The sequence below is a fragment of the Scyliorhinus torazame genome, chromosome 2, assembly GCF_047496885.1.
Source record: "Scyliorhinus torazame isolate Kashiwa2021f chromosome 2, sScyTor2.1, whole genome shotgun sequence".
NCBI lineage: Eukaryota > Metazoa > Chordata > Chondrichthyes > Carcharhiniformes > Scyliorhinidae > Scyliorhinus > Scyliorhinus torazame.
The window spans coordinates 226734053-226761930 of NC_092708.1; the positions used below are offsets into that span (position 1 = coordinate 226734053).

Consider the following 27878-nt stretch of genomic DNA (forward strand, 5'->3'; position numbering starts at 1 on the left):
CGGAATCGAACCTGGGACCCTGGAGCTGTGAAGCAATTGTGCTTTCCACAATGCTACCGTGCTGCCCATCTATTATATGTAATATATGTTACTCATTTGCTTCTTACCAAGATGATCCTTTACTCCATGTCGATTAACACTCGTAGTCTTCCAATTAAATCAAATAATTTATTGAGTAACGTTAACAAATAAACTGTGAGTTTGTTCTCTCTCCAACACTTATACTAGATATTAAATAAACAAGATTGAATATGAATTAACTATGATTAACAACACCTGCACTCTGAGCTCTCTCTCTCTACCTCTGGTCACTAGTCACTACACAAACGAAGAGGCAGGAACTCGGCTTGAGTCTGTCTTTTATACCCACCTCGAGTGCTGCCATCTAGTGATTACTTAGCTGTTATGCCTATACATTAACCCCTTGTATCCAAAAGATATGTAGATCACTACAAGGTGCAGGTTGTTTTCATTTCTAAGGCTCCTCGATATGCCACCAATCAGCTGTCCACCTAAAATGGGTGGAAAGCAACATCTGGCTGGCAGATGTTTATAGCTACCACAAACATGGTACCACAACACAAAAATTAATCTCAGATTACATTGATTGTGAGAAACCTTGTCTATTTAACACCATTCGTGCCCCCCACCCCCCAGTTGTAGCTACTTTTAAAACGGGTGGGAAAAATCAACCACAATTTTCCTTAAAGCAATGAATTGCCTTTTAGATGTTAAAGGTGGATGTACAATCAAAGTAATGTACCTTGACTGTGGTTTAACACTGCTGAGATAGATTTAATTTATCAACTAGACAGGGAGGGAAAATCAGGCAGGGAGGATCACACACACATAATGCGGCAAATGCAATTTGAATTGATTTAAAACCTTGGTCTGGATACACAATCAAGTAATTAGGAAAGCTGATAGAACATTATCATTTATTGTGAGGGGAATTAAACACAGAAATAGGAAGGTTATACCTTAGTTGCACAGGGCACTGGTGAGACCACGCCCGGGGTACTATGTACAATATTGGTCTCCTTATTTAAAGATGTAAATGTATTAGCAGCAGGAGGTTTAGGAGAATAATACCAGGAATGGGTGGGCTGTCTAATGAGGAAAGAACAAAGAACAAAGAAATGTACAGCACAGGAACAGGCCCGTGTTATCCCCCTCCCCTATGCCCCCTAGTAATTGACCCCTCTACCCTGGGGAAAAGCCTCTGACTATCCACTCTGTCTATGCCCCTCATAATTTTGTAGACCTCTATCAGGTCTCCCCTCAACCTCTTTCGTTCCAGTGAGAACAAACCGAGTTTATTCAACCGCTCCTCATAGCTAATGCCCTCCATACTAGGCAACATTCTGGTAAATCTCTTCTGCACCCTCTCTAAAGCCTCCACATCCTTCTGGTAGTGTGGCGACCAGAATTGAACACTATAGTCCAAGTGTGGCCTAACTAAGGTTCTATACAGCTGCAACATGACTTGCCAATTCTTATACTCAATGCCCCGGCCAATGAAGGCAAGCATGCCGTATGCCTTCTTGACTACCTTCTCCACCTATGTTGCCCCTTTCAATGACCTGTGGACCTGTACTCCTAGATCTCTTTGACTTTCAATACTCTTGAGGGTTCTACCATTCACTGTATATTCCCTACCTGCATAGACCTTCCAAAATGCATCACCTCACATTTGTCCGGATTAAACTCCATCTGCCATCTCTCCGCCCAAGTCTCCAAACTATCTAAATCCTGCTGTATCCTCTGACAGTCCTCATCGCTATCCGCAATTCCACCAACCTTTGTGTCGTCTGCAAACTTACTAATCAGACCAGTTACATTTTCCTCCAAATCATTTATATATACTACAAAGAGCAAAGGTCCCAGCACTGATCCCTGTGGAACACCACTGGTCACAGTCCTCCAATTAGAAAAGCATCCTTCCATTGCTAATCTCTGCCTTCTATGACCTAGCCAGTTCTGTATCCACCTTGCCAGCTCACCCCTGATCCCGTGTGACTTCACCTTTTGTACTAGTCTACCATGAGGGACCTTGTCAAAGGCCTTACTGAAGTCCATATAGACAACATCCACTGCCCTACCTGCATCAATCATCTTAGTGACCTCCTCGAAAAACTCTATCAAGTTAGTGAGACACGACCTCCCCTTCACAAAACCATGCTGCCTCTCACTAATACGTCCACTTGCTTCCAAATGGGAGTAGATCCTGTCTCGAAGAATTCTCTCCAGTAATTTCCCTATCACTGAAGTAAGGCTCACCGGCCTGTAGTTCCCTGGATTATCCTTGCTACCCTTCTTAAACAGAGGAACAACATTGGCTATTCTCCAGTCCTCCAGGACATCCCCTGAAGACAGTGAGGATCCAAAGATTTCTGTCAAGGCCTCAGCAATTTCCTCTCCAGCCTCCTTCAGTATTCTGGGGTAGATCCCATCAGGCCCTGGGGACTTATCTACCTTAATATTTTTTAAGACACCCAACACCTCGTCTTTTTGGATCTCAATGTGACCCAGGCTATCTACACACCCTTCTCCAGACTCAACATCTACCAATTTCTTCTCTTTGGTGAATACTGATGCAAAGTATTCATTTAGTACCTCGCCCATTTCCTCTGGCTCCACACATAGATTCCCTTGCCTATCCTTCAGTGGGCCAACCCTTTCCCTGGCTACCCTCTTGCTTTTTATGTACGTGTAAAAAGCCTTGGGCTTTTCCTTAACCCTATTTGCCAATGACTTTTCGTGACCCCTTCTAGCCCTCCTGACTCCTTGCTTAAGTTCCTTCCTACTTTCCTTATATTCCAAGCAGGCTTCGTCTGTTCCCAGCCTTTTAGCCCTGACAAATGCCTCCTTTTTCTTTTTGACGAGGCCTACAATATCTCTCGTTATCCAAGGTTCCCGAAAATTGCCGTATTTATCCTTCTTCCTCACAGGAACATGCCGGTCCTGAATTCCTTTCAACTGACACTTGAAAGCCTCCCACATGTCAGATGTTGATTTGCCCTCAAACATCCGCCCCCAATCTATGTTCTTCAGTTCCCGCCTAATATTGTTATAATTAGCCTTCCCCCAATTTAGCACATTCATCCTAGGACCACTCTTATCCTTGTCCACCAGTACTTTAAAACTTACTGAATTGTGTTCACTGTTCCCGAAATGCTCCCCTACTGAAACATCTACCACCTGGCCGGGCTCATTCCCCAATACCAGGTCCAGTACGCCCCTTCCCTAGTTGGACTGTCTACATATTGTTTTAAGAAGCCCTCCTGGATGCTCCTTACAAACTCCGCCCCATCTAAGCCCCTGGCACTAAGTGAGTCCCAGTCAATATTGGGGAAGTTGAAGTCTCCCATCACCACAACCCTGTTGTTTTTACTCTTTTCCAAAATCTGTCTACCTATCTGCTCCTCTATCTCCCGCTGGCTGTTGGGAGGCCTGTAGTAAACCCCCAACATTGTGACTGCACCCTTCTTATTCCTGATCTCTACCCATATAGCCTCACTGCCCTCTGAGGTGTCCTCCCGCAGTACAGCTGTGATATTCTCCCGAACCAGTAGCGCAACTCCGCCTCCCCTTTTACATCCCCCTCTATCCCGCCTGAAACATCTAAATCCTGGAACGTTTAGCTGCCAATCCTGCCCTTCCCTCAACCAGGTCTCTGTAATGGCAACAACATCATAGTTCCAAGTACTAATCCAAGCTCTAAGTTCATCTGCCTTACCCGTAATACTTCTTGCATTAAAACATATGCACTTCAGGCCACCAGACCCACTGTGTTCAGCAACTTCTCCCAGTCTGCTCTGCCTCAGAGCCCCACTGTCCCTATTCCCTCGTTCTCCCTCAATGCTCTCACCTTCTGACCTATTGCTCCCGTGCCCACCCGCCTGCCATACTAGTTAAGGCTAGAAAGGCTGGACAAGTTAGGCTTAGAAGAGCAAAGAGGCGACTTGATCAAAATCTTTAAGATCCTGAGGGATCTTGGTGTGGTGGATGTGGAGAGAATGTTTCCTCTTGTGGAAGAATCTGGAACTAGGGATCACTGTTTCAAAATAAGGGGTCACTCACTTAAGACAGAGCTGAGGAGAAATTTTTTCTCTCAGGGTGTTGAGAGTCTCTGCAATTCTCTTCCTCAAAGGGCAGTGGAATCTGAATCTTTGAATGTTTTTAAGGAAGAGCGAGATAATCCTAGATAAACAAAGAGGTGATAGGTTATCGGGGTTAGGCAGGAATGTGGGGTTGAGGTTACAATCAGATCAGCCATTACTACGATCCGAGACTAAACCCCAACAGTGGCTAGGACACTGGATCAAAACCCCAATATTTAATTTTAAATTTGTAAGACTGTGAGGAAAGGGTACTTCGCTCCAGGAGTGCTTGCACCAAGAAATAGAAATATGGGCGGGATTCTCCGACCCCCCCGCTGGGTGGGAGAAATGCCGCGGCGCCGCGCGAAACGCGCCACGCTACCCCGACGCCGGGATGCGATTCTCCCACACCTGTGAAAACGGCCACACGCGAATGGCGCCGGGCCGCACGGAGAATCGCCGCAAAAGGCCGTAGTGGCGATTCTCCGGCGACGCCGCAATTCTCCGGCCCAGGTGGGCCAAGCAGCCGTCCGAAAAAAATCAGAGTCCCGCCGGCGTCGGGGGAGGAGGTGGGGGGGGGGGTCCAACCCCGGGCAGGCCCTAGTGTCCTGGCCTGCGATCGGGGCCACCGATTGGTGAGCCGGCCTCTCTGGCTGCGGACTTCTTTTCTTCCGCGCGGACTCCTGGATCCCTGCGCCATTTCGCGTGGGGATGACGGCCAGTGCACATGTGCTAGTTGCTGTCGGCCCACCTACACTTGCGCAGACATCACAATGCCGTTTCGAGGCCGCGCCCCCGCGCTTCTCACCACGCCCCCACTAGCCCCCTTGTCGGCCGGAGAATGCCGTCTCGGAACGGGTGCCGGTAACGAGGTAAAACGTCCCGTTTTCCCGCCGGCGCCCGCACTCTGTCGCCGGAGTGGAGAATCGCGGCCATGGTATTTTAAAACAAACTTTTATTTCTAACATAGTATTAAAATCTTTAACATCCCGGGAGTGCAGGAGGCGAAAGAGGCCGACGTTGTGGCCTTTGCGTCCCTAGTAGCCCGGCGCAGGATCCTACTCATGTGGAAGGAGGCGAAACCCCCCGGACTGGAGGCCTGGGTAAGATATGGCGGGGTTTATTAAACTGGAGCAGATAGCGTTTGCCCTGAGAGGATCGGCTCAAGGGTTCACCAGGCGGTGGCAGCCATTTCTCGACTACCTAGGGGAACGTTAGAGGGAAGACGGATGACCAGCAGCAGCAACCCGGGGGGGGGGGGGGGCTCAGTTGAGTATAGGTCAATAGAGTACGAGGTTTTGTTACTTGTATATTATTATTATTATTATTATTGTTAAAAAGTTTTAAAATTTCTGTTTTGTTACTGTTATCGTTTCGCTTGTTTTGTAAGCGGGAAAAATGTTGCTCAGGGAAAAAAAAATTTCAATAAAATATATTTTTTAAAAAAAATCTTTAACATCACACCAGAAAATAGCTTATGAATACGCCTTAAACAATACTACTCAATATCGTGGATACAATATGCTTAACTGCTACCTTTATTCCCACTTAAACATCAAGAAAACAAACCATCTCAGCTCTTCATCCATCTTAAATACCAATGGCACAGAGGAATACTTGCTTTACAGAGATATTCTTTGAGAAAGAGATCTCTTGACACTGCTTTACAGAAAAGATCCGACTCCTGTCAGAACTTCTGGCTTTATGTCTTCAAAAGTTGGTTCACCTGTCTTGTTTCAGCTCCCCCTTGTCCTCGTACAAGTCTGCACTGCTTTAAAGACTGTTAATTGCTTTTTAAATAAACTGCAGAGCAAAATTTGACTTGCGGTCCCATCCAGAACAGAACTGAACTGAAAATGCTTTCTCAAAAAGCCTGCGCCTTAACTCCACCCAGCAATGACATAGAATCATACTGCAGAAGTAAGCCATTCAGCCCATTGGGTCTGAACCGACCCTTGTGAAAGAGCAGCCGGCCTAGGCCCACTTCTCCACCCTATTCCCATAAATCAGTAACCCCACCTAACCTTTTTGGACACTAAGGGGCAATTTATCATGGCCAATCCACCTAACCTGCACATCTTTGGACTGTGGGAGGAAACCGGAGCATCCGGTGGGAACCCACTCAGACATGGGGAGAACGTTCAGACTCCGCACAGACAGCGACTCAAGGCTGGAATTGAACCTGGGTCTCGGGCGTTGTGAAGCAGCAGTGCTAACCACTGTGCCACCCCTCACATCATTCACCAAGCTGAAAACTTATTTACTCCCCAAAACAAAACTGCATTAGTCCAAGCTTTTTACGATGGTTTGGACGCCTGGCACCCAAAAGCTTTGTTGTCTTTCAACCCAAGAATCTTTTAAAACATGATTTCAGCAGTCAAACACACACTAACCCAAGCTTTTAACCCCTACTTCATCAAATGCATAATACCAACCAGCCCCGCTGCATGTTTTTCGGTGGTGGAGGCGGCCCGCCAGGGGGATTTTCTGGTCCCGCCATTGTCATAGTGATTCCCTGTTGACTGCACCCCTCATCGACGGGAAACCGCTAGTGGGACCAGAATATCCCACCATGGTGAACAGCCAGTAAATTCCGCCCAATCTATTTGAAATTCCTACATTTGACACACCATGATCTTATTGAATGGTAGAGCAGGCTCGAGGAACCGAGTGGCCTACTCCTGCTCTTAATTTGTATGCACATCATCCTGACACACACAATTCAGCTTCTGCTAACCATTTGGAGAGGTTTTTTTTCTAATAAGTTGCAGTGTGGAATGATTTTTATTTCCAGTTCACCTCTGGCTGGATTCTATAGGACACAATGGGCAAGACTGATATTGGCACATAAATAAATACTCAACACACTTCATCTGACATTTCTGCATCCACTACTTCAACTCTATTTATTGGGTGGCAGGGTGGCGCAGTGGATAGCACTGCCTCACGGCGCTGAGGACCCGGGTTCGATCCCGACTCCGGGACACTGTCTGTGTGGAGTTTGCACATTCTTCCTGTGTTTGCATGGGTCTGACCCCCACAACCTAAAGATGTGCAGTGTAAATTGGCCCCTAATTAGACAAAACAATTGGGTACTCTAAATTTTTTTTTTTTTTAAAACACTATTTATTTTTTGAAAAGATAAATAGTATTTTCAAAAAGGTGGAGGGTGGGGGGGGGGGGGGGGGGGGGAGGGGGGGGGGGAAGAGAAATGTTGGTGGCGGGAAACGTTGGCGGCCACTTCCACACAAAGTCCTGCACTTGCCTTAACCTAAACATACTCCCCCTCAGTGACTCAAACCTCTCATCCAACCCAGCAAAATTCCCCTCTGAGAACATATCCTTGACCTGCTACAACCCCTCCTCCTCCCTCCATTGCCTTTTCATCCCATCCATCCCCACCGACTTAAACCTGTAGTTCCCATAGAGTGGTGTCAACACCGACATTTAGTCCAATTTAAAGTGCCTTTTCAGCTGATTCCAAATCTTAATAGCCGACTCCGTCACCAGACTCCCTGTATACCTCCACGGGGCTAACAACAATGAGGTCGTCACCAGGACCCTCAAACTTGAGCCCCTACAGGATTCCTCCTCCAACCTGATCCACTCCCGGCCCCACCAACACCTCACCTTCTTCACATTCGCTGCCCAATAGTAGTGCATCAAGTTCGGGAGTGCCAACCCCCCTCTCTGCCTCTGTAGCAGACCCTCTTCACCCTCGGTACCTTCCTTGCCTACCCAAATTCCGAGAACAGCACCTCCACCTTCCGGAAAAAGTCCAGAGGGAGAAAAATGGTGAAGGACTGAAAAACAAACATTGGCAGCATATTCATCTTTACCAACTGCACCCTGCTTGCCAACGTCAAGTGCAACGTATCCCACCTTTTAAAGACCCCCTTAACCCTTTCCACCTATGCATTGTGGCCCACTCGTGTGTTACCGGAATCCCCAGATACCTTAACCACTCCCATGCCACCTTAAATGGTAGCGCCACCAGGTTGGCCCCTCGCCTCTCCGCATTCACCGGGAGCTCTTCACTCTTCCCTCCGTTCAACTTACAGCCAAAAAAAGCCCTAAATGTCTCCGACAAGCCAATAATTCTACCCATATTCTCCAACAGATCTGACACCAACAACAACAGTTCGTCCGCATACAGTGATACCCGGTGGTCCCTGTCATGATATTCAAACACACACATCATGATAGACACACCAACAGACAAATCAGAACACACAACACCACAACCAATGACAGAAAGATATAAAAGCACAGACACGACACCCGGTGGTCAGTATTAGCTGGAGAGGAAGACCAGGACAGACCTGCTACCAGACACACTCAGGGAGACAGCACGTGCAGAGTATCCAGAACGAACTGTATTATAAGAGTTAAAATAAAATAGAGTTGTACCACATACAACTGTGTTGGCTCATCTGTGCACCAGAGCACCCAACACCACAGTCCCTACCCATCCTAACAATCCCTCGCCACTCAGCCGACGCCTGAAGGGCCATCGCCAAGACCTCGATCATCAATGCAAATAACAACAGCGACTGTGGGCACCCCAGCCTTGCCCCCTATGCAACCCAAAATACCCCAAACTTGTCTCGTTCATTCGAACACTAGCCATGGGGAACACATACAACAATCGAGCCCAGCCACAAATTTCAGTCCAAACCCAATCTTTCCCAGAACTTCAAACAGGTAGCTCCACTCTACCTAGCCAAATGCCTTTTCCGCGTTCATGGACACAATCACCTCTGGCTCCCATCCTCCTGACAGAGTCATAATTCCATTCAGCAGCCTCCGCTTGTTACTTGAGAGCTGCCTCCCCTTCAAAAAACATGTTTTGTCCACAGAAGCCACCTGCGGAACGCAACTTTAACACTATTTATTTAAATTTTTGAAGCGCACACAATTGTCAGAAAGATATGTAGGAGAATTTCACAGTAGGTTAACAACATTTTGAAAATTCACCAAATGAAATTGCCAAAAATTCAATGAAGGGAAACATGCCTCCAGAATGCTGCAATAAATGATTCTCCTACCTCCAGGACTAATTTGTCTTCGAGTGGCATGTTTTTTTTCTTGAGAACTATCTGGCAATCCTGTGCCAGGGGATCAGGTTCGATTCCAGCCTCGGGTCACTGTCTGTGCGGAGTCTGCACGTTCTCCCCATGTCTCCATGGGTTTCCTCCGAGTGCTCTGGCTTCCTCCCACAGTCCAAAGATATACAGGTTAGGTGGATTGGCTATGCTAAATTGCCCCTAGATGGGGTTATGGGGATAGGATGGGGAATTGGGCCTAGGTAGGGTACTCTTTCAGAGTGCCAGTACAGACTCGATGGGCCGAATAGCCTCCTTCTGCACTGTAGGGATTCTATGATTCTTACAAGTATTATCAATTGAGGCAAGTGTAGGACTGACATGGCTACAAATCCTTTATTTCTTTTTTTTTTTTAATTTAGAGTACCTAATTCATTTTTTCCAATTAAGGGGCAATTTAGCGTGGCCAATCCACCTAGCCTGCACATCTTTGGGTTGTGGGGGCGAAACCCACTATCACACGGCGAGAATGTGCAAACTCCACACGGACAGTGACCCAGAGCCGGGATCGAACCTGGGACCTCGGCGCCGTGAAGCAGCAGGGCTAGCCCACTGCGCCACCGTGCTGCCCTACAAATCCCTTATTATAGAATATCTGCCATTGCACATTTTACACATGCAACTGATTTCCATTCTTTAACCCACTTTGATACATAAGGCCTAGAAGTGCTTCCTTTTGTGGGACAGTTTAAAAATATAGGGCCGACAAATGTGAGGCAGTCATTAATAAATCCAATAGAGAATTCAGGAACAACCTCTTTACCCAGAGAGAGTGGTTAGAATAGAGAACCCACTACCATGAGAAGTAATTGAGATGAATAGCATAGAATAACAAGAGAAAGCTAGATAAATATGAGAGTGAAAAGAATCGAACGATAGGTTGATGGAAATTAGAAGTAAAGTGGGCGGAGGAGCATAAACACTGGCACAGATCTGTCAGACCCAATGGCTTGTTTCAGTATTGAGCATTCTGCATATGAAATGAAATTCTTTCAATTTAATTGTTAAATACAGACTGACATCACAAGCCTCATAACTCTCCTTATTAGTTACAGTAATTAAAAATGATGATTATGCTGTAATGCCACAAAAGCCATGTTTTATCTATGTTAAGCTATCCTGGAGTCCAGGGGAGAATTTTAAAATAATGAATTATTAAAATGGGCACATTATTAATTCCATCAGATACTTGGCTATGGGGATTATTTTTTAAACTGAATAAAACATATACAAGAAATGCATGGTTCATAAGGAGTAAAACAACTAATATCCTTTACACTAACATTAACTGCGGATGTGAAGCTTCATTAGAGGCATGAGTCAATGTGTCTTATTCTTAAAGAAAACACATTTCCTTCTGATTCATGGTCACCATTACTCTGACAAACGATAAATACAATTACTACATGACAGTTAGTTTAACCTCAGTTGTGGGAAAGGTTTCTGAAATGATCAGTGTGAATTTTGTCCCAGCTTAAGTTTAGGTTAATTATGGAAAGCCACACACACTGGTTAAAGGCATTTTGTGTTCAACTAACGTTTTGGAGTTTCTTTGAAGAGGTAACGTAGAGGGTTGATGAGAGTAATGTGGTTATGTGATGTACATAGACTTCCAAAATACCTTTCATAAAATGCCACATAATAGGTTTGTCAGAAAAGTTGATACCCAAGGAACAAAATGGACAGTTGTGGAATGGATATGACATTGGCAAAGTCACAGGAAACAGTGTAGTGATGAACTCTTGTTCCTCAGACAGAGTAAGGTATACAACGATGTACAGCAGTGGTCCATAATAGGGCCACTACTTTTCTAGATATACATTCATGACCTGGAAATCCTTGTGCAGCCCACAATTTCAAAATTTCCAGACGATACATGGGAATATTATGTCAGAAGGAGAATAATAAAATTCAAGAGACTATATACAGGGCTGGTGGAATGGACACACATGGAAGATGAAATTTAAGCATTATTTAAATGATTACTCTGTCTGATTGTACTGGTTTGTGAAAGAGTTTGGGTGTGATCTAACCAACTTGCAACAGAGTCCTGCAGCGAGGGCGTTTAGCTCGGTGTTTCCCGGCGCTCACAGCACCGGGAAATAAAAAAGCTACTTAACAGGACTTTGTTGTAATCCGGGGCCTCTGCGGGGAACGCCGAAGCCGCACTTAGTCCCATTTCCTGCTCTGAGGAGCTCCGCTTGCTGGAACTCCTCAGTGAAGGAGGAGGTCGGGATGTCATTTAAAAATGGGCCCCTCCCCGCACATGGGCAGGGCAGGGCACTCCCGGCTCAATCCCCGGCATGGGAAAATGGCAGCCTGGCACCCTGTCAGCGCCCCTGCCAGCACCACCGTTCAGGTGTAACACAGCTGGTAAATTGCATCATTTAATTTTGTGAATATGTAAATGAGCTCAGGCAGAAATCTGAACCATAACTTCATTTTTGAAAAGCAACAGAATTTAAAACGCAATTTCCATCCAGTTTGGCAAATGCGGCCAAGGCAGAAATTCTACCTTATTGAGTGTAAAGTCACAACTGATAATCAGGTAGTAATCAGGTAGACACTGAGGGAACAGTTCTGATCAGCACATTTAGGTGTCAATAATCCTCTGAGATGGCAAAGATGTAAAATCAAGTAAAAAAAGTAGTCGCCATAGTTCCAGATGACCATTGGCTGCTTTCCCCTTTGAAAGGGAGAACTGACGGGTGGTGATTTAACCGGAGGATCACCACGCCTCAGGCGAGGGACAATGTTGAGATGGAGGGGGCTTCATGAATAACCTCAGCTGGCATGGGCCAGTTTAGCTCAGTTGGCTGGACAGTTGATTTGTGACGTTGGTTTGTGACGCGGAACAAGGCCAAGAGCGCGGGCAAAGATGTGGTCTTGCGCTGAAATGAAGTTTGCCCCCTTTTTACCCCAAGACCGCATCTTCGTAAAAGATTTGAAGCCTGGACAAGAAACAGCTGCCTGAGAATCATTTAAAATGTTGCAAGTGTTCATTAAAAAGACTGAAGAGGAAAACTTCCGGTGGCAACCATGGAGGAGTAGGTCGCACATTCGATAGCTCCCGCCTGAAACGGACTTTCGGGCCTTTTTTCCCTGACTTTTCTCAGACTTTAGGGGCTAGATCGGTGTAATGGACGATATTAAGAAAGATTCCCCCTCCGATGTATGGCTAATTGGAATAGAAGTGGCCGTGTGAAAAGACTCAGCCTGGATAGAGTGAAGCAGTCGGAGCTGGTACCGCGGGGCAGCATGGCGGAGGGTCAGAACCAGGGAGCGGTGGCTCAGTGGTCTAAGGAGCAACAGATGAGGTTTTTTTAAGGACTGTTTCGCTGAGCTGAAAAAGGAATCGCTGGACCCGATCAAGGCTGCGATCGATCAAGTGTTTGAATCAGGCGGCCCAAGGGAAAGCGATACAAGAAATTGAGCTGAAGTTGTCCAGCCAGGAGGACTATCCAACCGTGCTGGAGCATAAGGTGGAGGTGTTGGATGCGCGCCACAAGAGAATGCAGGAGAAGTTGGAGGACCTGGAGAACAGGTCGAGGAGGCAGAACTTAAGGATCGTTGGCCTCCCTGAAGGAATTGAGGGGTCGAATGAGGGAGCATATGTGGTGAGCATGCTGGCGACGTTGATGGGGCCCAGGGCGTTTTCTCGGCCCCTGGAAGTGGACGGAGCGCATCAAGCCCTTGCGAGGAAGCCGAAGGCGAATGACCCACCGAGGGCCATGGTGGTGCGTTTCCACCGTTTTTCGGACAAAGAACTTGTCTTGCGTTGGGCTCAGAAGGAGCGGAGCAGCAGATGGGAGAACAGCGAGGTGCGCATCTACCAGGACCTGGGAGCGGAGCTGGCCAAGAGACGTGCTGAGTTTAATCGGGTGAAGGCGATCCTCTTCAAGAAGGGGGTGAAATTTGAGATGCTGTATCCAGCGCGGTTGTGGGTTACGCACGAAGACCGGCACTTTTACTTTGAGGCACTGGACGATGTATGGTCTTTTATCAAGGAAAAGAAGTTGGAAGCGTCTTAAAGGACACTTAAGTCTTGAAGGAGTTATGTGGCGGTGGTTTGCAACTTTTGTAATTCTTGTATCGGTTCAAAGAAGACTGTATGTGGTTCTGGGTTAAATATTGGGCTGGGGTGGTAGTTTGAGGGTGCTTTGTTTTTGCAGAGATTGGATGCAGAGGTGGGAGGGGGGATCCCGAAGTTGGTGCTACTCTGTGGGAGGTTGGGTCTGGTTTTAAGCGATTGTTTCTGCATTGGTTTATGTTAATTTCTTCTACTTGAGGTTGTTTACTTACTGGGGACTGCGATGTTTTTAAATGGTTTATGCATGTCGGGAAAGGGGTTCAAACAATAGGGAGCCAGACTGTTTGGCAGCAAGGGCGGGGGACTGTCGGGGTCAGCAGACTCTCGGAAGCATGTGGGGGATGCACATGTGCTAAGATGGTGCTTAACCTGGGGGATTAGGTTTTGGGGGCTGTTTCGCTGACAGGGGAGGAACTATTATCGGGGAACAAAAGAGAGGTCAGGGGCGGTTGCTGCTCGTGGGGGAGCTTGGGGAAGCGGGGGGTGCGTGCTCTGGGCTGGCTTAAAAGAAGGTTATGGCTAGTCAACAAGGGGAGTGGGGGGGGGTTGGCAGCCCCCCGTCCAGGCTGATTACGTTGAATGTGAGGGGTTTGAATGGGCCGGTCAAAAGGGCTCGCGTTTTCGCTCATTTAAAGGGGCTGAAGGCAGACATAGCAATGCTTCAGGAGACACATCTAAAGGTTATTGATCAGACGAGATTGAGAATGGGGTGGGTTGGTCAGGTGATTCACTCTGGGCTGGACTCAAAGACCAGAGGGGTAGCGATATTGATCAGCAAGCGGGTGGCATTTGAGGCTGGAAGAATTGTGGCAGATAAGGGGGTTGGATGGATTATGGTGAGTGATAAGCTGGAGGGTGTACGGGTGGTGCTTGTATATGTATATGCTCCGAACTGGGATTTATGAGACGGGTGTTAGGCAAGATCCCGGACCTAGAGTCTCATGGCTTGATCATGGGGGGGGCGACTTTAACACGGTCATGGATCCCAATCTGGACCGGTCAAAATCCAAGACTGGAAGGAGGCCTGCCGCGGCGTAGAAGTTGAGGGGTTTTATGGAGCAGATGGGGGGTGTAGACCCGTGGAGATTCGAACAGCCGAGGGCGAGGGAGTTTTCGTTTTTTTCTCATGTCCATAAAGTTTACTCTCGCATTGATTTTTTTGTTCTAAACAGGGTGCTAATTCCGAAGGTGGCGGGGACGGAGTATTCGGCGATTGCAGTCTCTGATCATGCCCCGCATTAGGTGGATTTGCGGTTGAGTGAGGAGAGAGGGCAGCGCCCGCTCTGGAGGCTGGATGTGGGGTTGTTAGCAGATGAAGCGGTCTGCGGGCGGGTGAATAAGTCCATTCAGAACTACCTGGATACAAACGCTACGGGTGAGGTATCAGCAGCGGTGGTTTGGGAGGCTCTGAAAGCAGTTGTAAGAGGGGAACTAATTTCGATTTGGTCCCACAGAGAAAAGGTGGAAACAAGCAGAGAGGGAGAGATTAGTGGAAGAGATACTTCGAGTGGATAGGAGATATGTGGAGGCCCCGGACGCGGGGCTTTTGAGGGAGCGTCGGAAACTACACGCAGAGTTAGAGTTGTTGACCATGGGGAGGGCGGTGGAGCAGTTGAGGAGAGCAAGGGGGGCGGTCTACGAATATGGGGAAAAGGCGAGCAGGATGTTGGCGCACCAGCTTAAAAAGAGAGAAGCGGCCAGAGAGATTGGGGGGTAAGGAATAGGGAGGGCGACATGGTATTGGACCCGGGGGGGGGGGGGGGGGGGGGAGGTGAACAACGTTTTAAAAGAATTTTAGAGTAAATTATATGAGTCTGAACCGCCGCCTGGTGTAGAAGGGATGAGGCGATTCCTAGATCAGTTGAGGTTTCCGAGGGTGAAGGAGGACCTGGTCGAGGGGCTAGGGGCCCCGATTGAAGCAGAGGAAATTGCTAAAGGACTCGAGGGCATACAGTCGGGCAAGGCTCCGGGGCCGGACGGTTACCCGGTAGAATTCTATAAGACGTTCTCAGAGGTGTTGTGCCCACTGCTGATGAGGATCTTTAATGAGGCTAAAGAGAGGGGAATCCTCCCCACAACGATATCGCAGGCCTCGATTTTGCTCATCCTTAAACGAGAAAAAGACCCGGAGCAATGTGGGTCATATAGGCCGATCTCGCTTTTGAATGTAGATGCCAAGCTGCTGGCTAAGATTTTGGCCACTAGGATAGAAGACTGTGTCCTGGGGGTGATAGGGGAGGACCAAACCGGATTTAAGGGTAGACAGCTCAATGCTAACGTTCGGAGGCTTTTGAATGTAATTATGATGCCCTCAGAAGGAGAGGAGGTGGTGGTTGCAATGGACGCGAAGAAGGCTTTTGATCGGGTGGAGTGGGAGTATCTTTGGGAGACGCTGGGAAGGTTTGGGTTTGGCGAGGTCTTTGTCGACTGGGTGCAATTGCTCTACCAGGCGCCGGTAGCGAGTGTGTGCACGAACCGGCTGAGGTTGGGGTACTTTAAGCTACACCGAGGAATAAGGCAGGGGTGTCCCCTCTCCCTGTTGCTGTTTTCTCTGGCTATAGAGCCGTTGGCCATGGCGCCGAGAGCGTCAAGGAAGTGGCAGGGACTGACTCTGGGGGGGGTGGGGTGGGGGTGGGGGGGTGGAGCACCTTGGTTTCGCTGTACGCAGACGATCTGCTCTTATACATCTCGGACCCGGTGGAGGGGATGGGGGAGGTTATGAGATCTTGGGGGAATTTGGCAGGTTCTCTGGGTACAAATTGAACATGGGAAAGAGTGAATTGTTCGTGATCCAGGCAAGGGGGCAGGAGAGGAGACTGAAGGAGCTGCCACTCAGGATGGTAGAGAGGAGCTTTCGCTACCTGGGAATACAGGTGGCTCGGAAATGGGAGGCATTACACAGGCTCAACCTAACCCGGCTGGTGGAGCAAATGGAGGGGGACTTTAAAAGATGGGATATGCTCCCGCTATCGCTGGCGGGGAGGGTGCAGACCGTGAAAATGACGGTGCTCCCCAGATTTTTGTTTGTCTTCCAGTGCCTCCCCATCTTCATCCCCAAGGCCTTTTTCAAGCGGCTAAACAAGATTATTTCGGGCTTTGTATGGGCAAACAAGACCCCGCGGGTGAAGAAAATGTTGTTGGAGTGCAGTAGGGGGAGGGTGGGTTGGCGCTACCGAACTTCTGCAACTGCTACTAGGCGGCGAATATAGCGATGATTAGGAAGTGGGTAGTGGGGGAGGGGTTGGATGGGAGCAGTTGGAGGCGGCGGCATGCAAAGGCACCAGTTTGGGAGCACTGGTAAAGGCACCTCTGCCGTTCTCATCGGCCCGTTACTCCACTAGCCCGGTGGCGGTGGCGGCATTGAGGATCTGGGGGCAATGGAGGAGGTATAAGAAGGTGGAGGGTGCATCAGTCTGGACCCCAATTTGCAACAACCACAGGTTTGCGCCAGGTAGGATAGATGGCGGGTTCCGAAGTTGGCAGAGAGCAGGAATTAGACAGATGGGAGATCTATTCATAGACGGGAGTTTTCCCAGTCTGAAGGTGCTGGAGGATAAGTTCAAGTTGCCACCGGGGAATGGTTTCAGATATTTACAAGTCCGGGACTTTCTGAGGAAACGGGTATTGGCTTCCCCACTGTTGCCGCCACGGAGGATACAGGACAGAGTAGTGTCCGGTACCTGGGTGGGGGAGGGGTAAGTGTCAGATATCTATCAGGAGGCGGACGAGACATCAGTGGAGGAACTGAAGGGCAAGTGGGAGGAGGAGCTGGGTGGGGAGTTAGTGGCGGGTCTGTGGGCGGACGCCCTAAGCAGGGTCAATTCCTCCTCGTCATGTGCCAGGCTCAGTCTAATACAGTTTAAGGTGGTACACCGGGCACACATGACGGCGGCGAGGATGAGCAAGTTTTTCGGGGTAGAAGATAGATGTGCGAGGTGTGCGGGAAGCCCAGCAAACCATGTCCATATGTTTTGGGCATGCCCGAAGCTTGGAGGATTCTGGCAGGGGTTTGCCCAGGCAATGTCCAAGGTGCTAGGTACGCGGGTGGTGCCGAGTCCAGAGGTGGCGATCTTTGGAGTGTCAGAAGGCCCGGGAGTTCAGGGAGTGAAAGAGGCCGACGTTTTGGCCTTTGCCTCCCTGGTAGCCCGGAGACGGATCCTTTTAATGTGGAGGGACTCGAAACCCCCGAGCGTAGAGACTTGGGTCAGTGACATGGCTGGGTTTCTCAAGCTGGAGAAAATAAAGTTTGCCTTGAGGGGGTCAATGCTGGGTTTCTCTCGGAGGTGGTAGCCGTTTGTCGACTTTCTCGGGGAAAATTTAAATGTCAGCAGAAGCAGCATTCTGAAGGGGGGGGGGGAAGAGGGGGGTAGGTGCAATATGGTTAAGGGATGTATAGAAGGGATTGGGGGGGGAAATGTCTAGTTTACCATGTTGATGTTATTATTGTTTTTGTTATTGTTATAAAAACTTTGTAAATGCTTCAATAAAAATATATATATTTTTTTTAAAAGACTGAAGAGCATTTTGGTGACCTGCACTTGGCCCAACACTCGCTCCTAAGAGTCACCAGCTGTTTGGGAAGTAAACACAGCTCTGATGTCCATTTCAAACACAATTTAAAAGGATACACAGAAGGTAAGAAATAAGAGTAAGAGTCAGCTATTCAGTCCTTTGAGCCCACTTTGCCATAAATTAAGTTCATGGTTGATTTTCTATCTCAGTTCCACTGTCCCACTCTATAACCATGTCCCTTGATTAAATCTATCGATTGCTGCCATGAATGTACTCAATGACTGAGTATCCACAACCCCCCGGGATGGAGAAATCTAAAGATTCACAACCCTTTTAGGAAATAAATTTCTCCTCCTCTCAGTCCTAACTGACCAAACGCCACAGACTGTAAGTTCGTGTTCGCGATTCTTCAGCCAGGTTTAGTTGCATTTTGGATTTTAGCATTTAGCCAGTGTTACGAGGGGGAAATATTAAGAACTTGCGTCCAGAAATGGGATTAGAGATGTAATTGATAATTTAGGGGTTAACAGACTGGAGGTAAAAACTGCTAGCACAGAGTCAGAGGGATACACCCATTCTACCCTCTCCCTTAGCTCCTCCAGACTGGTGAACCCTTCCTCCAAATACAGATCACTCACCTTGACCAGGCCCACTTCTCTCCACCTCCTGTATACACCATTCATCCTCCCCGGCTCAAACCCATGATTCTTGCACAGCAACGTTAACACCGACATCCCTTCCACCCTAAAATGTCTCAACTGATTCCATATCTTCACGTGGATTGCAGCATCGGGCTCCCTGCATACCTACTCGGAGCCATTGGCAATACTGCCGTCACCATAGTCCTCAAACTGGACCCCTTTGATGCAGCAATGCTAACCACTGTGCTGTCCTGAGGAGCACACACATATTGCTCCACACAAATTGAGTTCTGTCCGCACCAAGTGCCAAAATATTCAGTCCTTCCAGGCAAATTCAGATTATGGTAATAAGCAAATCGAACCAAAGAGCTGTGCTAAATCTAAACTTTCAAACTGGTATCCTATTAGCATGGTACCATCAAAAATATATTCCCAGATACATAACAAGTATGAAGCGATTTTCCTGATAAAAATGGTAACACTTGCTAATTTGCCAAATAACTGCTGCTGCGAGGGAAGTTGGTGCTGGTGAAAAACTGGTGGGAGAATAGAACAAGCAGAAATCGCCCCGAAGATGCCACAGAACAAATGCGACGTGAGAATGGGGGGGGGGGGGGGGCAGTTACTGGCCTGATCTTTAGAAATGTGTGCTGGAATGGGTTCTCGAAAATCGTCAGAACGGTTATATCACCGCAAGAAATGCAGTGCATATTTACACACTTAAGTGCACCCAAACAATGAATCTAGCAAAGATTTCAGAACAGCAGCTAGTTGGTGTAGCCAGTGCCACTTTATGGAACAAAACAGACTAGTGTTGCGACAGAAGAGCAAGATTGTTCAGTGTCATGGGAGTGTCCCTTTAAGAAATGTTTTTGTCTTATTACATGGCTTCAATTATGTCATTGTGTGGATGGAGCTGGGCTGTGGCTCTGGGAGTTGGTTTTACTTTCGCTTTGATTTGTGTTTTGGTGGTGTTTTGTTATGTTTCCTTCGTAACATAAGTGGCTTCCTTGTGTTGCATTTGTCAAGGAACTTCAACTCATTTATTTACACTATGTACACTTTTATAACTTGAGTTCGACACTACTGCTAATCCTATTATAGCTACCTAACTGACTAACTATCTGCTGTCTTCCACTTGGTGGGTGTGATAAGGAATCAACCCTGTGCCTCTCCTCACTGACTGTCTCCACTGGCCAAAGGGGCAGATCATGTGTGTGGTGTCCTTTATGTATGGGTTGGTGTAATGCCCCCCTGTGGTCATGTCACCTCCTTGTGTATCGTGAATGTCCATTGGTCGCCTCCTATCTAACTTATCTATTGGTTGAGTGTGTGTGTGTGATGTTTCTGGTGCTCCCTCTAGTGTCTGTCTAGCTTCCATGTATTTACAGTGATGCACATCACCACAGGTGGCTCTAAGTTTTTTGCTTTCGATTTCACATTTGGCTGCTGTACTCAGAAAGAGAAGTCTTGGCCTGTCTCTCCCTCTTCAGTTAAACTGTTTCTAGACTGCTTGATAACTGGAAAATAAATAATTGCCTTCTGGAAGGAATTCTGGAAGAAACCTGTTTTGGAAAGGAAACAAGAGCATCCATACCAGGTATTGAGTGCTGTGTGCTGACCCACATCTTTGGAAAGGGGTTTCTGGTTTATGGGATCTTGTTATTAAATTGGAACAGTTAAAGGGGGAATTTATTAAGGGTGATACATTGATTATTATAGCTGTGTAGGGTATTTATGTTGTCGTTGATAAAATGCTTATTGGGTGTGTTTATAAAACTGTTAACTAAATTCGTAGAATAAAGCTTGTTTTTGATTAAAGTACTTAAGGTCTCTGTTGAATAACACCCGAAAGGCAGGCCCTTGTGCTCATCGTAACCAAAATCAATAAACAGTTATAGGTCAGGTGAACTCCATGATATACTTTGGAGTTTTCTAAACTCTGGCCCATAATATCAGAGACTACCCAGACACCTCAATGCCAAAATTACCAGCAATTCATCATTAGGCATGATATCACAGCGGCAACATGGGTGAAATGCCCATGAATTTTAATGTACCCAGCAACCAAACTGTGGAATGGAAAGGTTCAATAACAACTGTTCACATTATATATTAATGATTTTGATGAGGAAACTAAATGTATTATCTTTAAATTTGCAGAGTTGGGTGGGAAGGTGAGAGGTCAGGAGGATGCAGAGATGCTTCAGCAGGATTTGGACAGGCTGAGTGAGTGGGCACGTGCATAGCAGATGCAGTGTCATGCGGATAAATGTGAGGTTATACACTTACGGTAGCAAAAATAGGAAGGGAGATTATTATTTGAATGGTTGTAAATTGAGAGAGAGATAGATACTCCAGCGAGACCTTGATGTCCTTGTGCATCAGTCGCTGAGAGTAAGCATTCAGGTACAGCAGGCAGTAAAGAAGACAAATGGTATGTTGGGCTTCATAGCGAGAGGATTTGAGTACAAGAATAGGGATGTTTTACTGCAATTGTACTGGGCATTGGAGAGGCCACACTTGGAGTATTGTGTGAAGTTTTGGTGTCCTTATCTGAGAAAGGAGTTATTGCTATGGACGGTGTGCAGCGAAGGTTTACCCAGCTGATTCCTGGAATGATGGGACTGTCATACAAGGAGAGACTAAGTTGGTTAGAATTATATTCATTCTTTAAAAATTTGAACAGGATTAGACAGGGTAGATTCAGAAAGAATGTTCCTGATGATAGGAGAGTCTAGAACTAGGGGTCAAAGTTTGAGGATAAGATGTAAACCTTTTAGGACTGAGGTGAGGAGAAATGTCTTCACCCAGAGAGTGGAATTCGCTACCACAGAAAGTAGTTGAGGCCAAAACATTGTGTAATTGCAAGAACAAATTAGATATAGCTCTTGGAGATAAAGCAGGATCAGGGTATTGAACTTGATGATCAACTCAAGAGGCTGAATGGCCTCCTCCTGCTTCTATTTTCTATGTTTCTATGAGAATGTGTGAAGATGAGTTTCAGTGGTACTAGCCTGTATGGCCAACAAAATGAAATTAAAGCCTATTGTAATTTTCAAAAAGAAAACCATGCCAAAGATCAAGTTCCCTGAAGGAGTTTTAGTGCATGTTGATGACAACAGTTGGATGAATCAGGATGGGCTGAAGGTATGGATCGATAATGGGTGGAAGTGGCATATGTAAAGAAATAACTTCCATGCCACAATTACATCAGGGCATCTAACATCCATAGTTCAACCTTTGAATTGTGCCTCAACAAGCCATTCAAGGATCATGTTCGCAAGGTGGATGGCTGATGGAGGAAAAGCAGAATGGAATTTTGAATGCTGCCTTGCTTGATGTGTTATACAACTTCATTATCAAATCATGGGATGCTATTAGTGCGCAAAGGGTTATCAGATCATTCAGCAGAATATCCAATTCAGCAGAATATCCAATTCAATCAATCAAGATGAAGATGATTTGTTGTGGAGGTAGGGTTCTGAAAGTGATCTGATTCAGACTGGGATTCATATGATGATGGGATAAAAACAGTGTCTTGTTTTATTTACATTTCAAAATGATTACCACCCACACTGGCGGTTTATATTTTATCGCGGTGTATGTCTGTCTCGGTTTTGGGACCTTTTTTTTTTTTTTGCAGCTTCAAAGGTTGAATTATACACCACAATCTACAGTATGGGGTGGGGGGTTCAAATGGTTTGCCAAGAGTGAGGCTTTTTAACCTTAAGGGAAATGTTTCTTCGTAAACTGCACAATTATGCGATTAGAATGATGCGGAGATGGGCCATGTTCACAATCTTTCCACCTGCAAAACTGACAGCAGCATTTGTGCTTTAAAATCCTAAAATTCTTATTAGTGATTCCAAAATTCTCTAGTGGGTGCATTGATGAAGTTCCCTCACATGGAAATATCCTGAAATCACCTGGAATTGATATGAACTTCCATTTTTATGCTGTTAATTTCATTTTAAAAACTCTTAAAAGAGTACAACTTTTTGAATGAGGTGCAATTGTGTTTTTAATTTTTAAAATCCCTTCATAGACAATCAAGGCAATTTTCTCCCTGGTTTGCTGACTGTGAGAATACTTCGATACAATTATCTGCTAACGCTGATTGATGACATCACTGCTGCTGGATCTCCAGAGATCCCTTGACCTGGCGCTAGATTCAAACTGGAATCGAGAAAGGGAAAATCCATGACACAGACATTGCTAGATCTTTATGGACAGATATCCTCAAAGATCAGTGGTGAGTGCCATCACTTTGCCGCTAACTGTGATATTGCAGCCTTTAAATAGAAGGCTTTCATTCCAGATAAATGCATGCAAAAATGAAACATTTAACAATGCAGCCCTCTTTCATTTCTATTTGGTAAACTTACTTTTTCCAAGTGTAATAGAGAAATTCTATTTCACTATTATAGTCCATTAATTTTATATTTATCCTCGGATAAAGGGAAATAAAGCTTATACAATGTAACCCAGATATGTTTAATGGATTGTCCTGATTCTACTTTTCATTAGATTTAAAGTAATCCATAGCAACATTCATTTTCCTGATGCTGTGCGGGACAGCATCAATTGCCATCAGAAGACCTTTAAGTAACGTTTCAAAATCAATGATCATCGAAAATACTTAGAAACAACTTGTAGATTATTAAGTGTAATGTTGACATTAACCATTGAACTTTTGCGTATGGATTTCGATTGTGCGTCAAATTACTTTTCAGGTTTTTAGCAGGTTAAAGAGATCCTGTTATTCACCCACCCACCAGCGTAATATGAAGACGGTGGGATTCACTACTGGTCTCCACAACCAGAGATTAGACATGATGACCATGCCGGGAGGCTCTGAGGACATAGTAGCCCTCGGGTGGTCGTGGACACGTCAGGGCAGGTGGGTGTTGCTATGGTGGCTGTGCCAAGGGGGCGAGGCCTGAAAGGAGGGTGCCATTTGGTGATCCTGGGAGTGGAGGATGCCTGATGATAGCGAGAAGAGGGGGATCTTTGCTGCTATGGGGAACAGGGCCCAAAAGGAGATCCATTTGGAGGGCCCCAATGCCCACGATCCTGGGCGTGGGATTTATGTCAGTGAGGATGGTGGTGGAGCACTGCAGCCCCCGATGCCTTGATATTCAGGGAGGAGCCTGAATTGTCACTTGGAGATCGGGGTGCCCTTTTGAAGCCAGGCCTGCCGGCGTGTTTAGGTTCTGTATAATAGTTACTCAGAAACTAGACGTGGTTTTAATTCTTCTAACCTGTCGTGTTGGGTGTTCTGATGTACAAACGATCCAACACGGCTGGAGGTGGTGTAACTCAATTTTATTAACTGGTTAACTGTAACAGCACACTGCTAACTTGGGTATGTGCATTACCAGCTAATCTGTGGACCCTGCCCTATTACTATCTGGATGAGGCACTCAGCACATGGTGAATGTCTGAGTGGCAGGCGCTGAGCTCGGTGCTGAGCTGGCTGCTGCTGGAATGGGCGGGCACTGTAGTGTACCCTGTTTTTAATAGTGCGTGTGCTCTCACTGGTGATTGGCTGCGATACTGTGTGTGTTGGTTGGTCCTACTGCATGTCCATCTGTGTGTGTTTGATTGCACCATGATATGCTGATCTAAATATCATGAAATAACCTTTTCTGGATAACTATTGCTGTAACACAGTCGGAACCATCAAAGTTTGCGTTCAAATCGCATTTTTGGATGGTTCCCGGTGCAGGACAATTGCCCATTGGAAGTTTGAACTTCCCAGGGGATTCCATACAATCCATACCTGGGATCTTTCCAGGGGGTGTGGGGGAGTGGTGGGGGGTCCCTAGTGCGTTTTTGGGGAATCCTCCGTAACATTGCCCTGGAGCTCCAAATAACTGAGGTCCCTCATCCCCGGTACCATTGCAGCAAATCTACTGTGTACCCTCACCAAGGCCTTGACATCGTCCCAAAGTGTGGTGTCCAGGATTAAACACAATACTCCAAAGTGTTTTAGAAAAGCTTCGTATAACTTCCTTGCTTTTGCACTCTTCCTCTTTTAATACAACTAAGGATCCATATTTAAATAAAACAGGCATCTCACCCATCCTGCCACTTTCAAAGGTGTGTGTGTACAGGTTCCTCGGTTCCATCACCCCTTCAAATTGGATTATTTAATTCATATTTTCTCTCCCCATTCTTCCTACCAAAATGTTTCACTTTGCATTTCTCTTGTGTTGAAAATTTTGTCTAACATGCACCTACCCATTTCAGCAGACAAAGTCCTCCTAAGGTTTGTTACAATCAATCCTCCTCATTTCTGAATTTTGGATCAAATGCATACTTTGAAATTATGCCCTATGTGGGCAGCATGGTAGCATAGTGGTTAGCACAGCACCAGGGTCCCAGGTTCGATTCTCGGCTTGGGTCACTGTCTGTGTGGAGTCTGCACGTTTTCCCTGTGTCTGCGTGGGTTTCCTCTGCGTGCTCCGGTTTCCTTCCACAAGTCCCGAAAGACATGCTATTAGGTAATTTGGACATTCTGAATTCTCCCTCTAGTGTACTGAACAGGTGCCAGAATGTGGCAACTAGGGGCTTTTCGCAGTAACTTCATTGCACTGTTAATGTAAGCCTACTTGTGACAATAATATATACCTGTGCCCAGGTCATTGCTAAGACAGCACTACTCCTAATACTGACATCTGGGGAACGTCACTGATACTTCCCTCTATTCCATAAAGACCTTCATCATTAATTGGTTTTCTGTTGCTTAGCCCATTTTGTATCCATGCTACCACTGTCCCTTTAAACTCACAGGCTGGAATTATCTGGCGGTGCTCGCTGGCGGGATCTTCCGCCAACGGCGAACCCCCGCCGTGGGTTTCCTGGCGGGGGGGGGGGGGGCATAGAAGGGGATACCCATTGACAATGGGAGGATCCAATGGCATGCTGCCTCTGTGAAACACACCGCGAAGGTGTGCGGAATATCCCGCTCATGGATTTAATTTTGCTAAAAGTCTATTATGTGGCACTGTGTCAAATTCCTTTTGAAAGTCCACATGCAGAACATCAACCACCATAAATCTTATCAAAATTCCTGATCAAAGTGCTCAATCGATTGATTCAAACATGATTTAATTTTTTAACATTTGGGGAATTTTATTAGCTCATACTTTTTCTCCAAATGGGAATAAATTTTGTCCTCGATGATCACCTCTAAAAGTTTGCCCAGTGCCAACGGAAAGCTGATTGGTCAGCAATTGCCAGGTTTATCCCCCCAACCAACAGGGGTTTGAAACTGGCGATCCACCAGTCCTCTGGCACCAAACCCATGTCTAAGAAGGATTAAAAATTCCACAATTTCCACCCTTACTCCCCTCAGTAACCTAGGATCCCATCCAGACGAGTTGACTTTTCCACTTTAAGGACGACTAATCTTTTAAAATATATCCTTTGCTCGTAGTTTTATCTTAGCCAATAATTGATGGTGCCTTCTTCTTTCCTGCTACATTGTCAGTATCCTCTTTAAGACGAACACAAAGTGCTCATTTCACACCTCATCCATGCCCTCTACTACCAAAATTCCATTTTGGATTCAGACCTTTCTTTTGACTCTCCATTTACTTGTTACATGTTTAGAATAATTTTGCATTGTTTCATGTCAGCCTCACATTCCCTCTTTTCACTTAATTATTTTAGACCTCCTCTGTGCTCTCCATATTCAACTTGTTTCTCCACTATATTATGAGCCTTACAATGGTCATAAGCCTGCTTTCCCCTCAACTCAATTATAGCCTCTATAAATCATTAAACATCCAGTAAGCTTTAGCTTTGGACGCCGTTCCTTTTCCCTTATGGAAATGAGTCCATCAGTTCCTTTTCCCTTATGGAAATGAGTCCATCATCTCTCCCCCTCTTGTTAAATTGTTTTCTCTACTAATATTTGATTCAAATCCATCTGAGCCAGGTGCTTTATCAATTCACTGAAGTTAGGCTTCATCCAATTAAAAACTTCTACAATTTATCGTATCTCTTTATTTTCCATAACTATTTTAAAGCTGATGTTATGATCACTATTCCCCTTAAAAATTTCCCAATGAAACATGCTCCACTTTATTCTCCAGAAATAAATCCAGCATTGCATTCCTCTTCAGTGAGCTAGAAGCTCACTTATTAAGAAAGTTCCTCACATTTCAAGAAATCCTCCCTTTCTTCACTCTTTACAATGTTACTATCCCAGTCTATATTCGGATAATTGAATTACTAAGTACTTCTTGTCTCTTTCCAGTAAGTGCTCCTCTAGCTCCTTTCCAATATTTGATGGTTCCTCAATTCTAACTAAATAGATTCTGGCCAGGAATTTGATAGTCTCGCCCACAACAGGACAGGAAATTCCTGCTCAAGGACAAAGGACCTTTGATTGGTTTGTGAAATTTTCTATCACACCCATGACAATTGCCGCCTCAGGCAGGTCCAGAAAATCTCAGCGGCTGTCCTCGACACATCTCCCAAACTAGATCAACCCTCTGTAATGCTACAATAGTTGCTTTGATCACGGCATCCACCCTACTCCCACTAATCTAGTTGTTTTAGCCCATTCTGACCTATTGCACAGCATCAGACCAGGAAAGATTAGGTTAGCGTTCAAAGACTCATCTTGCAGCAAGCAAACACCTCTATATAATAGGACATCATCAATAATGTGTTCATCATGATCACATATTGAACTTGGAAGCCTTTGCTGTAACTTATACTTTGCTGATGTCACATTTTGATATGGAGATTTCTGAATATGTCCAGATTCTTTATCAAATACAATTTGATGTGATCTTTGTAGATATTTATCAGGATTTTCATAACTAAATGCTGACATTTAAATACAGCGTTTGTTTGTCTGTGGAAATGAACGTTGAACTATTTTCTCCTGGATAAAAACTATGGTGCATTAGCCAACAAAATTTACATTATTATGGTGAGATGAATGATAATTACAATCTTTGGCCAAATGATTTGAAAGCCTTTGACACATACTTCTTTTTCTTCCTGATGATCTGATTCTTCATTTAGTAAACATTGAAGTCTGTCCTGCAGCGTCTGGGGTGGCTTTTCCTAAAAACAAAAGGGAAGACAATGAAATATGAAACCAGAGCCTAGATATTTCACAGGACTGCCATGATCAGTGTCAGCATTGGCATCCATCTCCTTCCAGACACACAATAATGTGGGATGGTACCTTGCCTGCTCCAATTATCTCAATCATCAACCCCTTCACTTCAGCAGCCAAACACTGGGTTGGTACCGAGATGCTCGATCCCTTTCATCTCACACTTGCTTGTCACTTTTCAATCACCCACTCCTTCAGACCTGCAAAAGACTGTTGTGGTTGGGGATTCCTTTTCAATTCTTCTAACAACTTCCAGAATTCTTCTCACCTGACTTGCGAGCT

General features: G+C 45.9%; 1 protein-coding gene across 2 annotated transcripts in view; it reads right to left on the reverse strand.

Moving 5' to 3' along the window:
* Positions 1 to 27878, reverse strand: part of LOC140396157 (uncharacterized) — a 193012-nt gene that overhangs the window by 124423 nt on the left and 40711 nt on the right. For both annotated transcript variants that reach the window (XM_072484403.1, XM_072484393.1), the window contains exon 5: positions 27464 to 27541. In XM_072484403.1, coding sequence (XP_072340504.1) covers positions 27464 to 27541 — 78 coding nt within the window. The remainder of the gene's footprint in view (positions 1 to 27463; positions 27542 to 27878) is intronic.